Here is a 13,892-nt window from a genome sequence, read left to right as displayed (position 1 = left end):
CCATACACTGGATAAAGGGAGTGCGATCCACAGGGTTTTCACAATCACGCTGTCACCCCTTGTAGGCTACAATGTTATGCAGTCATCTTCAAGAGTCAAGGCTACTGGGTTGGAGTTTGATAGTTTCAGGTATTTACTTCTAGCTATTCCAATACATTAAAACCTAAAAAGGGTTATCTATATAGTGTCTAAGAATGTCCACCAGAGTGACCTCTCGATTCCGTTTGAAATCTCTCAGCCACTAAAACTTTATTTTGTTTCATTTTGCATCCCCCTTTTGGTCAAGAAGATGTTCTCAATCCCACGATGCTGTGTCCAGATTTATCCCTGGGAGTCATGTCCTGTGTTGCCAGGGAGATTTACACCCCCGGGAGTCAGGTCCCATGTAGGGGGTAGGGCATTGAGTTCACCTGCCGAGTTGGCTTAGTTAGAGAGAGAGGGCCACATCTGAACAACAAACAGGTACTCAGGGGGAGACTCGTAGGTATAATTATAAGCAGGTTTAGCCTCTCCTTTGCAGTAATGAACTTCATAAGGGCAAGCCCCAAGATAGAGGGCTAGGCATACCAAGCCATCAGTCCTCAATGTCTGTGAGAACATCAGCAACAATGCAGGTGAGGAAGTCCAACACTTCCGCATTTCCCCCCAGCTCCTCAGGGGGGCCCTGCATATATATTTTTATTCTCTGTCCAAATTACTTTGGGATGTGTCGCTGTTTCACTCTAACCTATACAAACCTACCATGTCTCACTTCCTATTCAAAGTTCCATGTAATTATGGTATTTGAACAAACTGACTATAAAAGTTATATTGTTTGGAAAACATAGATCCTGCACCAAATGAACATCTCTTCCTTTGGTCTCACATGAAAGTTGAAGTTTTAAAACACAGTCAGGAGTTCCGGTCGAGAGCGCGCTGAAAGGAGTGCGTCGGAAAGCGGAGCGCGGCCTGTGTTCTCCAGCCCCTCCGGGCCCTCGGACCCCTCCGGCCCCGGGCCGGCGGGTGAGCTGGGGGCCCGGGGGCGCCCTGTGGTCTCTGCCTGCGGAGACTCAGAGTCTTCACCGCGACTGTCCACCGTCTTGGTCCAGGCCCTGGGGCAGCGGCAGGACCCGGTCCTCCCTTTCCCCCATGATGTCTTGACGGCGGCGGCGGCGGCCTCTCCGAGCCTGGACCCCGCCGGCCGCCGGGTTTCCCTGCCCAGACCTGCCCGGCGGCGGGCGTGGCAGGGAGAGGAAAATGGCGGCTTCCCGAATGCCGCGGAGGGCCGTTAGGGGACTCGAGCGCCCAGAAGGCGGGTTGTGTAGACTCAGGCTCGGTCCTCTCTTCGGCTTGGGCCACGGAGCCTCACAGATCCGGGACCTGGGGTGACCACCCCATTCCAATTGGACGAGATGCCACCTCGTCCCAACAACGACGGACAAAGGCCTTAACGGGCCTGGAAGTTGAGCGGAACCCGGGACGACGACGGGTGGAACGGTTAGCGGGCCTTAGGGCAGTTAGTCTTCGTTCTGCCAGACCTTGCTTGACATTGAAAGAGAGAAATGGTAGACTAACCTGCGACATTTGTCCAATAAGAAGTGCCCACCACCTTTTGGGAAGATTTACTGGCCATTTATAGAAGAAGGCCTGTGTATATAATATGAAAAAGCTGCTCTCAAATTTCCCCCCAACCTTTTTAAAGAAAACTTGTGCCACATCTAGGCTTACTAGATGTAAAGAGGTTGCCGATGTATGATAAAGTAGAGATAGAAAATCACATGTCTTGTATTGTCCATTTGTTAGGGGGAAAAAAAAAATCTTAGGAATGTCTTCTGGAATTGACTTTGAAATGGAATTTAGACTGCCTCTGGAAGCGACAGCGGGAGAGAGACACAACCACGCTTTCTGTGGGTTGGAGGCCAAGAAGCAGAAGGCTAAGAAGAGGAAGAGAAGGTTGTATGCCAGACTGGTCATATTTAGAAGATATTTTCATATTATAACCATTATTTTGTGTGTGCAATTTATTCTTCACTACTGTATATATAATTGGCAATGCTAAGTACTTTTTGAAATATCTCCTCTTCCTATATGTTCTGAAGTGCCTGACATATGGTAAAAGTAGAGGTAGTAGAACACATTTTGTAGTTATCTTTTTGTTAAAATTCATATGAAATAGTACGGAGTTTTTTGGAATGGCCAAACCACCTCTCTAAATAGTACACATTTTGTACACTGGTTTGGGGGAGGAGGAAGAAGGAAGTGCAAAGGGCTCTATGCCAGTATGTTTATAATGAGACAAGATTAACCATTGTCCCTATGTTTGTGCATTTGGTTTTACTTTGCTATGTATATAGTGTATATAATGGACGCACATGTCCTAATTTGCATCTAGTCTTCTAGATGTTAAGAGGTTGCCAGTGTATGACAAAAACATAGTAAACTAATACATCTTGTACATTTTGTGTTAAAATTCCTAAGAAAGATTGTCTTCTGAAATTTTGAGCAGTATAGCCCCCAGGGTTGGTGGAGGAAGGATAAAAGGGAAGGGTTCTAGAGTAGAATGTGCATATTTAGAAGACACTTTCTGATTAACTGTTGTTAGATGTATGCAGTTTATTCAAGACTGTTCTGTATATAGTGGATGAACTAAGTCATTATTTGAAACATCTAGTCTGTCTAGATGTTTAGAAGTGCCCAATGTATGTTAAAAGTAGTAGTAGTAAAATATTACTTTGTAAATACTGTTTTGCTCAAATTCATAGGAAATAGTGTCTTTTGGAAAATGGGATTGTTAAACCATCTCTCAGCAGCATACAACTGTCTATATACTCGTTCAGTGGTTTGGAGGAAGTGGGAGGGAAGCAATAGCAAAATGTAATTTGTTAGTGTGTTCAGACAAAACTTTTTCTGTATGTCCTGTGCATTTCATTTGGCTGTGTATATAATGGACAAATGAGTCCTAATTTTGCAGCATCTAGTCTGTAGACTTTAAAGAGGTTGCCAGTAGTTATTAAAATTAGTATGTTTTGTATACTTTATGTTGAAATTTATTGGAAAGCTTGTCTTCTGTAAATGACTTTTGGGTATGAATTTGTTCAACCACCTCAAACCATTACACTTGCCTGTACTTGTCTACTGAACTGGTGGTGGAGAAAAGGAAGTCAGGAGGGTATGGTTCGAGGACAAGATGGTCACATTTAGGCGACACCTCAGATTATAACCATTGTTATGTGTGTACAGTTTTATTGAACAGTACTATATATGCAGTGAACAAGTAAATTTTTATTTGAAATAGCTAGTCTTTTTAAATGTTTAGAAGTACTTGATGTGTTTAAAAACAGAGGTAGTAGGATAGCACTGTAAATAGCTCTTAAAAATTGATGAGAAATACTGTCTTTGGGAATGGAATTGTTAAACCACCTCTGAACATTGTACTTGTTCATTGGTTTGAGTGAGGTGGGAGGGAAGAAATTGAAAAAGGTGTTTTGCTAGTGTGTACTAGAACATTTCTTATCATCCATTGCCATGTATGTTATGTGTATTCATTTAACTTTGCTGTACTGTATATATTGTGTATATACTGGACAAATGAGTCCTAATTTTATAATATCTAGTCTCTAGATATTAAAGAGGTTGCCAATGTATGACAAAAGTAGAGTTAGTAAACTAACACATTTTGTACACTTTGTGTTAAAATTCCTAGAAAGGCTGTCTTCTGAAAATGACTTTTGGAAATGAAATTAGAAAACCCCATCTAAGTGACACAGGTGCTTGTAGCTCATCCACTGGGTTTGCGGTGGAGAAAAGGAATCAGGAGAAATGACGGGCTCTAGCCCCAAAATGTTTCTATTTAGAAGACACTTTCAGATTTAACAGTTGTTACGTGTGTGTAGTTTATTGAACACTACTGTGTATATAGTGGACAAATTTAAGTCCGTATTTGAAACATCTAGTCTTTCTAGATGTTTAGAAGTGCACAAAGTATGTTAAAAGTAGAGGTAGTAAAATAACACATTTTGTAGATATTGTTTTGTTAAAAGTCATATGAAATATTTTTTGGAGATGGAATGATCAAACCACCTTCAGAGCAGTACATATTCTGTTTGTGCTGTTTCAGGAAGGAGGGAGAAGGAAGTGCCAAGGGCTCTTTGCCAGTAAGTCTGTAGTTGGGCAAGATAAACCATTATCCTATATATTCTGTGTATTTTGTTTTACTTCACTGTGTATATAGTGTATATAGTGGACAAACGAGTACTCATTTTTTATCTAGTCTTTCTAGACCAGTGTATGACAGTAGAGTTAGTAAACTAACACATTTTGTACATTTTGTGTTAAAATTTATAGGGAAGACTTGTTTTGAAAATGACAGAATTTTACTTGTGAAAGCAAAATCATTTAAAAAAAAATGAAAAAACAAAAACCCTCTAAGCATTGCACATGCAACCACTGGGTTGATAGAGATGAGAACAGGAAGGATTCTAGGCCAGAGTATTCCTATTTAGAAGACATTTTCAGATTATATCCTTTGTTACATGTGTATGGTTTATTCAGAGCTACTGTGTGTATCGTGGACAAGTTTAAGTCCTTATTTGAAACATCTAGTTTTTCTAGATGCTTACAAGGATACAATATATGTTAAAAGTACAGAGTGTAAAATAACATTTTAAATATTTTTTCTGTTAATACAGAAGAATGGCTGTATTTGGGGAATGGCACTGTTGAACTGGATATCTTGGAGCAGTGTGCTGAGGGGGTGGGGGTGGGGTAGGGAACGAAGTGCAGAGGGAAGGGTTCTTTGCCTGCGAGTTAGACAAGTTCAGATTGTTTGACCATTGTTCTGTATAGGCATTTTAGTTATTGCTGTGTATTAAAGGACAAGTCCTAATGTCCAAAGTATACTAAAAATAGAAGTAGAAAGATAATCCCTATAGAAATGTCCTTGTGTTAGTTTAAAGGAAGGCCTGTCTTCTGGGAGTGACTTTGCTAATCCACCTCTTGGAGCCAGATGCATTTCTGTACTTAGTCATTGAAATAGTGGAAGAGGAAGAAGAGGCAGGGCTCTTTGCTAGTATCTCTAGATCTAGAAGACAGTTTTAGATTATAACTATAGTTCTATGTGAATTTTTTTTTGTAAAATACCTGTGTTTATTGCAGATAAGATTCATTATTTCACAATATCTAAGCTTTTTAGATTTCTTGAGGTGACAATGTATGATAAAAAGTAGAGTAGTGAATTAACGAATTTATAAATATCTTTTTGTTGATAGAAAAGAAGCATCTTTGACATGGAATTGTTAAACGACCTCTGAGCAGTTGGTATCAGAACTTATTAGGTTGGCTGCAGAGGGGCGGAAGAACGTGCAGGGGGGAGGGATGTATGCAACTGTGTTCATATTTCCATTTTGATGTAACCATTGTACTTGGGCATCTCTTGGCTATACCATAGGACATTGCTAAAAATAATTCAGTGGAAACATACCTTATTTCAATATAGATCTGAACATGAATTCTCTTAGATGAATTATACTTGTTGTATTCTTTATGTCTAATTTTAAATTGAGCATTAAGGGAATGCAGTATTTGTTAACTCTGCCATATCTATAGAAGCCTGTTGCATTTTTGTCTTTTATGAAATTGTCCCAAAGAAAGGCAGGAATACATTTTCCCCCCTTGATTGAGTTGGTGTCATGTATTTTTGGTTATATCCCAGTACTCACAGCTTTGGGACTTTGAATTGGTAAATATTCATGAAAAAGCATGAAACACATAAAAATGTATGCTCAGTTGTATGTATACACATAAAGCACCTAGAAGGATATGTCAACCCGTAAACTGCTTGTGATTCTGGATGACTTTTGTGTTTGCTTCTTGTGCTTTTCAGTTTTCTATATTGCACAATTAAAAGTTTGAAAAAAAAATAAATGTTATTTTTAAAACTTTAAAAAAAAAAACAAAAAAAAAACACAGTCAGTTTCAACCTTTACTATTTGGCCTGATTTGCGCTAGTCTTAACCAGATCTGCTTCATTCATATCTCTAATTGAAGTCTGGGGTCTTTTTCAGCTTGTTTTTTTTTTTTTTTAACATTGCTGTATGCACTAATACTGACATTCATATCTGCCAAGCTCTAGCTCTGAGTTTCAGGTGTCACACAGATACTTAATGTTCCAGAGACCAATCAGTTTATACACAAAGGGATCAGCATCTCAGAGTTTGGAGATAGTGTTACAATTCAGGAACAGATTTGACTGCTGTAAGAGCTTACAATCTAGAGACCATTACAATAATCATTCCCCTGTTAGGCTGTGCTCTAAGATTCAATTCTGAGTTTACACATTTTAGATAGTCCATATTGGTGAGGCATTATAGTGTTTGCATTTGTTTCTGGCGTACTTCACGCAACATGCTGTCTACAGGATCCATTCACCTCCTTGTGCGTCTCACAGCTTCACTCCTTCTCGTAGTTGCTCAATATTCCATTGTATGCACACACCACAGTTCACCCTTCTGTTCCTCAGTTGATGTACCCTTAGTCCACCTCCACCCATCACAAATCGTGAATACTGCCTCCATAAACACTAGTGTACAAATGTTCATTCTTGTCTCTGCTCTCAGATCTTCCAAGTACATACCCTATAATGAGGTTGCAGGACCTCATGGCCCCCACATACTTAGCTTCTTGTGGAACCACCACACTGACCTCCAGAAAGGCTACACCATTCTGCCTCCTCATCAACAGTAAATAGGTACGTCCCTCTCTCCATGTTTTCTCCAGCACTTTTACCCCTATTTATATTTTTTTCCTACAATTTTATAGAGATATATTCACATATCATACAATTATCCACAGTGTACAGTCAGTCATTCACGGTATCATCATAAAGTTGTACATTTATTAACACAATCAGCACTTGAACATATTGATTACTACAAAAAAAAACAGTTTTTTTTTTTAGTGAACAATAAAGATGATAAAGAGAAAAATAACATGTCATACAATACAGTATAATACTTAGGACAGAAAACACCACCACTACCAAGAATCTCATATCCCTCCCCTATATCCCCCTCTCATACACACTTAGCTTTTGTATATTGCCTTTGTTACATTTAATGGAAGCATATTACAATGTTGCTGTTGACTAGAGACTCCAGTTTGCTTTGATTATGTTTTTTTTCCCAAATACCATTCATTTTTCAATATTCTGCATGGTTGACATTTATTTGTTCTCCCACACGTGAGGACATTTTTATATTTGTACATTTAGTAACAAGTCATTGGCCACTCCAGTTTTTGCCAAGTTATACAGTCCCAGTCTTTTTCATCTATCTTTACCTCTGGTGTCATACATTTCCCTATTCCACCTTTTTCAGCTTTACTCACAGACATCTTTGTTCAGTGTACCTACAATATTGTGCTACCATCACACAGTATTATGCTATCTATTTCTGGATTCAGCTTTGCTTTTGACAAAGAACACGAACAGATGTCTTAACTTTGCTGTCCTCTTATGTCTTCAGCTGTAAAATGGTGAATGGTGATCCTATCTTCCTCGTGAAGTAGTTCTGAACGTTAAAGACAATATTAAGTAGGCATGGTATCATGCTCAGGAAAAGTGCTTGGTAAATGGTGGCCACTATTATTTTTGTTATTTATGTCATGCATAGAATTACTTCCTAGGTAATGCATTGTGGCTGGTAGGGGATCTGCAGCATGTAGATGTACCATGCTATTCATAGACATGTTCCTGAAAAAACAACATAAATCCATTTAATATGAACTTAGTATAGTAATCTCAAATGTATTAGGGGTATACTCAAGGGTGAACAAAATCCCAATATAAATTTTTCAGTTAATCAAAGACTCGATTATAAGTCAACCAGTCACTCTCTGACCTTAATATGAGGTAGTTAGGGCATTACCACAAATGAAGAGGCATTAACCCCTGTGAAGAAAGTAGAATATGAGGATTTTGCAAAAAGTCATGTAGTGATAAAGGCATATGTATGAGAAAATATTGTAATTGTTCATCTGAATAGATTGTAGAGAAGGAAAAATATTTTGAACCCTTGTAGGAGCAGGAGGAGCATCGTATTATTTTTTTTTCCATCTAAAGTAATACTGATAATGATCATGGCCTATTCTTTACTCAGATTTTTACCAGTGATAATGGAAACATTTTTGTTTTGCCAAATAGTTGAATTTTTTTAATACTTGGAATTATGGGGGTATTTGTTTTTGTTTTTGCTAAGTGGTACAGAAATAAGCATATAATCCCCTTTTGCTAGCAACTTTTATTATCTTAAATTGTAAATAATACAGTATTTCTAAGTGAATGAAACTTTTGAAGACTGTTTGGACTTATCATTTGTTGTATGATTTGTTGTAGAAAAGCAAAGTTATTAAAATAGAGACTTTCAAAGATATTAAATTTCAAGGAACCTAATAATCCATCAGAATTCTCAGTCTGTTTTCTGTGTTTGATTTCTGACTCCATTCATAGTGTATGGCTGTGCAAAAAGAATTAGAGGTGCAGTATTTAGAATTTTATGGATAAGAGAGAAAATTGTTCCTTGTTACTGATGGTTGGTGAAGTTTAGAATATATGATAATGGGAATGAACAACTGTCTTATCAAGTTGATCATCATAATCTCTGCCTTAGATATTTGTAATTCTTTCCTTTAGGAATGGTAACTAGCAACTTCTCATATTAATGGGTTTCTTTTCTCTTCTGGATGAATACGTGAATAAATCGTAAATTTATATTCCATTTTCTAAAAGTCACTTCTCATAGGCGTGAATTAAGTTGGCCCCTCACAAAATAGCATGGGATGTGTGAAGGAAGTATGCTTAAATATTTTTGAAAGAGAGATGCATGTTCCCACAGCTAAACTACATGCTTTGTGTTCTTAATCCCATACTTTTAAAACATTTGTTTTTTAAATGGTAAAATGAGCTTTTAAAATACACTTTAAAGTATATTAACCCATACTAACACTTTTTTCATACAGAATTATTACACTGTGCACAGAAGAGACATCACCACTCACAAACCACTTGAAGTTGAGGGAATCCATCAAAATACAAGAGGCTTTAGAAGACCTTTTAAGGTAGAGTGTTATTTTCCGTTTAATTCTGGCTTTGGGTTTATGCTTTGGGCATAATGTTTTAAGTATTACTAAATTAAAAGCTGTTTTGTAATAGTCCTATAAATAGTAGCTATAAACTAGCATCTCTGAACATTTTTAGTTAATTATAATCAGTTTAATGGTAACTCCTTTCCTTGGGACTTGATTTTTAAATGCCTTTTTTTTAATCACTGGGACCCTTTTTTCAAATATTACATGGAACGCAAATACATAAAACAGGTGGAATGGTTCTAGGTGGGGAGGCAAGCAAAGGTCCCAGAGCCTCCCTTTGACTAACTCCTAAGATGTAATATGCACAAAGATGTAGAGCTTTCTCCAGGATTCATAGGTTGAAAAGTCCTGCCAAAAGATATGCAACCCTCAGAGGCCTTCTGAATCATCAGAGAAAGATTCTGTTCAAGTAGCTTTGTCATTGCATATTTTATTACATTCTATTTATACTGCTATGTCTGATATAAGTAATAGCTTTTAATCAACCAACATATTTAATTTATCCAGAATACCTCATCCCCCAAACATGGAATAAGAATTACAGTGCAAAGTACTGTATTTTTCTCTCCTTGTCCTCAAAAATGTAGGTGCTTTTTAAATTCATTTTGAGTGAATTACTTGCTTATGATATTTTTTATTCAACCTTGTTTCCCCCCTCTTCCCTTCCAAAGAAAAGAAAATAATTTGAGCTATTTTGTGAAGGCTGGGTAGAGTAGTTTGCTCATTAGGAGGAAGTTAATGTGAGCAGAAAGACGGTATAAACTATCACAGATCCATAGAGTAGGAGGGTAGTTGAGTGATCACTGAATACCTGGCTTCTAAAGAGTCAGATTTTCTAGATATTTAAAACTTTTTTTCCCCACTGGGAAGAACACAATTTGTAGGCCTTGCATAGATAACATTTTTAACCTGTGGTGTATATACCTAAAAACATTAGGTTTTCAAAAATAGCTATGGCCATACACTATATAAATGCATACCATCTTTTATTCTCTTGAATTATTAGGCATAAAATCAACTGAAAATTTATGTCTGCATAACTTAGAGACAATGTAGATGGGATTTCAGATCCAGTTGGTTCCTTCATGTGGCTGTTCTCATTGATCAGATATAATTGATGATAGTATTTTTTTAAGATTGTCATAAGATTTATTGCCTCTTACCCCCACCCCCCTTAAGGAAAGGTTCCTTGCCATTAATTGTTAGAAAAAAATTTTCAAAATATATGCAGTAATCTTTCCTCTTGACTAACCATTTAAATTGGTGTGATGTTATATGACTGTTTTAAAGTTTCACAATTCTTTATAGTAAAATAGTAGGAAAAAATAATCCTTCCTAAGAAAAGGAAATGTTTCATTAAAATTTACTTTACGTGAATTGGAGTAGTTCAAAGCCAAATAGTGATCACCTTGTTAGATATGTAAAAATTGGCAACATAAACCGAGTGTGTGTGTGTGGGGGGTAGTATGGGAGCTCTGTACTTTCTACGTGATTTTTCTCTAAACCTACAACTGTTCTAATAAGAAAAAAGGAAATATAAATCTGAAGATTAACTTTAATGTATCAAGTTTGTGCATATAGTCTTAACACAATCATGGTGTCTCATTATAATTCTGTTTTACTTGAAATTTTTGTAGTCTTAAGATAATTATAAAACAGGCCTGGCATAAATACTTCTTAATAAATGTATATGCTTCATTATGCATGACATATCCATTTCTAAAATAATTCTGAAAGGAGGAATCTACTTAATTTTTATAATTAGTCTACTATACCGTTTGTACATTTGTTTCCCTAACATTGCCCCTGATCTATTTCCTATTATAAGTACTCTGGGGATGAAATCTAAATAAAATAAACCAAAACCTAGATTTCCAAGGCATTAAAACTCATTCCTGTGACCAAATCTTTGAAAATTATTGTAGAACCCAGACATTGTATATGCTCTATTTAAATGTCTGAACATTAATCAGGCCATAACTTTAAAACCACAATTTAGTATAACATATATTATGACTTTCACTAAACAAGTAGCTTAGTAACTTAATGCTGTGTGCCTTGCAGCCATTTCTCCTTTTCACAACTTTGCAGCTGTCTTCTTTTTAAAAAGAAGCAGCAGCTCCAGCAAAAGCAACTCACCTGAGGGAGCCCTAATCTCTTCTTTCTGGCATTGCCTTAGTTGCTGGGTTAATCTGAATTTTATTATCAGAGGAGAAACAAGTAGTGTTTGAAGAAGTCTTTTATATAATGCAGCGATTGTGGTGTTTGTGGACAGTTTTATTGACTTCCCTAGATGCTAACTGATAGTGTGTTTAATCTTATGATAGAGTTTATTGAGGAATTATTGTTTAGCGCTTCATGTTGAGGGATTCACCTCTTCTTTGATATCATTGTAAGTGTATGCAGGTTTATTCAGACCTTAACTTTCTATAATTTTTTTTTGTAATTTTATTTTCTGTTTTAAGCCTTAATAGTTACAAATAGTAAACTCTTTCCCCAAGGCATTCTAAAAGGGACCACTATTAACTTCATCCCATTTGATTGGACCGTGCTCATCTAGTAGTTGAGATGTGACTGATGGGTATTGTTTTATTTCAAGTAATGAAAGAATTTGATTAAAAGACAAAGTCCTCTCCATACAACTTTGTAACCATTCATATATAACTAGGTTATATTTTCCTTTTTACTGTGAGCATTTGCTTGAGAGAATTGAGAACACATTAACATATAATACATTTTGCCCCTGATAAATACCAATCTTCTGAATAGAATTCTGATTTTATAAAAAAGAACACATATGGAAATAGATTTAGCATGGAGTGACTCCTGTTTTGAAGGGATGGAGTTTGCAACTTTTATTCCGACCCTTGTCCCTGCCCAATAAATAAACACTGGTTGAGTCCTTAACTAAAGAGAGTTTGAAGAAAAGGCTTCTTCCTTGTGCCATTAAAGCTAAATGCTGTTTTATGCTCTTCAAGCTTGGAGAGCCTTTTTCTTGGATATCTTCAGAGACCCTTGATGGAGATTCCTGTTGGCTGCCTGTCATGTGCTTAGACCGGGGTTTCCACTAAATTGTCAGCCCCTGAAAGGAAAGGGGTGGGTCTGTTTAGTCTTTGTACCTTGTACATAGTATTAGATATGAATTTAGTTACTAAGTTCGGAACTATTTTACAGTTAGATATGCCTGAGAGAGTATGTTGGGTCACCAAAGTCTTTCCTTCTCTATCATACTTTCTCCCAACTTCTTGGGATTAGAGGTCTCAATATTCAGTTTATGCTGAACTTGTCCTTGTTAAAAGTTTAATTTTGCCTAGGGTTTGATGTGTGAAGTTTCACATTTATTTTGTGTGGAAGAATTTGGGTGGCTGGGGAGAAATCCCTTTCATAGTCAAGAGCTTAATGCCGCCTCTCCCAATGAGCAAGTAGCCAAGGTTTTAAGGCTGAGTAGGGCAGACTTAGAGTCCATATATGAACCTTTGGGCCACTGCTCCCTTTTAGATTATTCTAGGAGGATGCTTGGAAAGCAGGTGGGCATGAAGGAGTGTGTGATATGCGGAGAGTAGGGGGCATGTTTGGAGAATGTTGGAGAAGTTTGGTTCATGATTGACAAAACTGAAGAATCTCCTTCCTTCTCTCACCCCCAGCAGTCAGTTAACAAAGGACCATTCCTTTTATCTACCACATGAGAAACACAAATTTTTATTATGCTCTGATATCTATTGCAATACTGGACAGAATACAGGCCAGGAAATAGCCTTTACAAGTATAACTCCTATCTTGAAAATATTTGCTACAGTGGGATTTTTATGATAAAGAAAGATTGATTTTAAGGTACTGAGTAAAGTTAAGAGAGTTTTTGATTCTTGAATAGCTGTTGATACTTTATGTCTTTCCCCTACTACTTTGGGGCTTGATATATTTGACTATGAATCAGAAGAATAATTTTAGCTCATTAAAGATTTTGAAGGTTGTATTTCTCCTAGCATGATAAATATCAAAAATTGACTTCAATTTTTTAACTTCCCAGTTTTTAAAATTGGGTTTATGTAAAACAAAGATTTTTTTAAAGAAAATTATTAGTATATAAAATAAGCTGGGAAGCCAGTTTAAGGGAAACTTGATTACCACTATAACTCCTTCCCTTTTAATATCTAAAGTGCCTAGAATCGAAGCAGCTTTTAAGTATCAAATATTTTCCCATCTGTTACACCAATAAAGTAAATTTGGAAGCTGTAGTTTTAACATTTATTTTTTCCTTTACAGACCAACTTTAGCAGTGGCAGATTGCAGCCCCATTACAAATCAGGCCTAGTACAGAAGAGCTTGTACATTCAGGCTAAATATCAGCATTTACGGTTCGCTGGTCCAAGGGGATTTATCACTAATAAATTCAGAGAAAGATTACTGAGGGAAAAAAAGGTTAGTTGGATTACAATCATTTAAAAATGTTGTGACTTTTGAACTCCTAAATTATCTATGTTAATTAAGATAAATTGGATTTTTCATTTGATTTTGATTTAAACCTAGATTTTAAAAATGTTCTTATATTGCATGACAGTTGAATAAAAGTTTAAAGAGATAATGATAATCAAGTTGCGAGACTGTTTAACGTTAAAATGCTTTTAGCTATTATACCTCAAATACTTTGAATATGCCAACTGTTTGAACTTTTTACTTTAGAATTTCTGTTATATGGTCAATCTTTAAAATGACAATACGGGTAGACTTTTAATATTTTAGCCTTATACAGTGTGAATTATCTAGTTACCAAG

General features: G+C 36.6%; 1 protein-coding gene across 1 annotated transcript in view; it reads left to right on the top strand.

Moving 5' to 3' along the window:
• BCLAF3 (BCLAF1 and THRAP3 family member 3) overlaps nucleotides 1–13,892 on the top strand; it is a 72,103-nt gene that overhangs the window by 53,860 nt on the left and 4,351 nt on the right. Inside the window, 2 exon segments of the mRNA XM_037821189.1 lie at nucleotides 8,992–9,090; nucleotides 13,384–13,543. Coding sequence (XP_037677117.1) covers nucleotides 8,992–9,090; nucleotides 13,384–13,543 — 259 coding nt within the window.

The sequence above is a fragment of the Choloepus didactylus genome, chromosome X (genome assembly GCF_015220235.1).
Source record: "Choloepus didactylus isolate mChoDid1 chromosome X, mChoDid1.pri, whole genome shotgun sequence".
NCBI classification, from domain to species: domain Eukaryota; kingdom Metazoa; phylum Chordata; class Mammalia; order Pilosa; family Megalonychidae; genus Choloepus; species Choloepus didactylus.
This window is presented reverse-complemented; position numbering and strand designations above follow the sequence as displayed.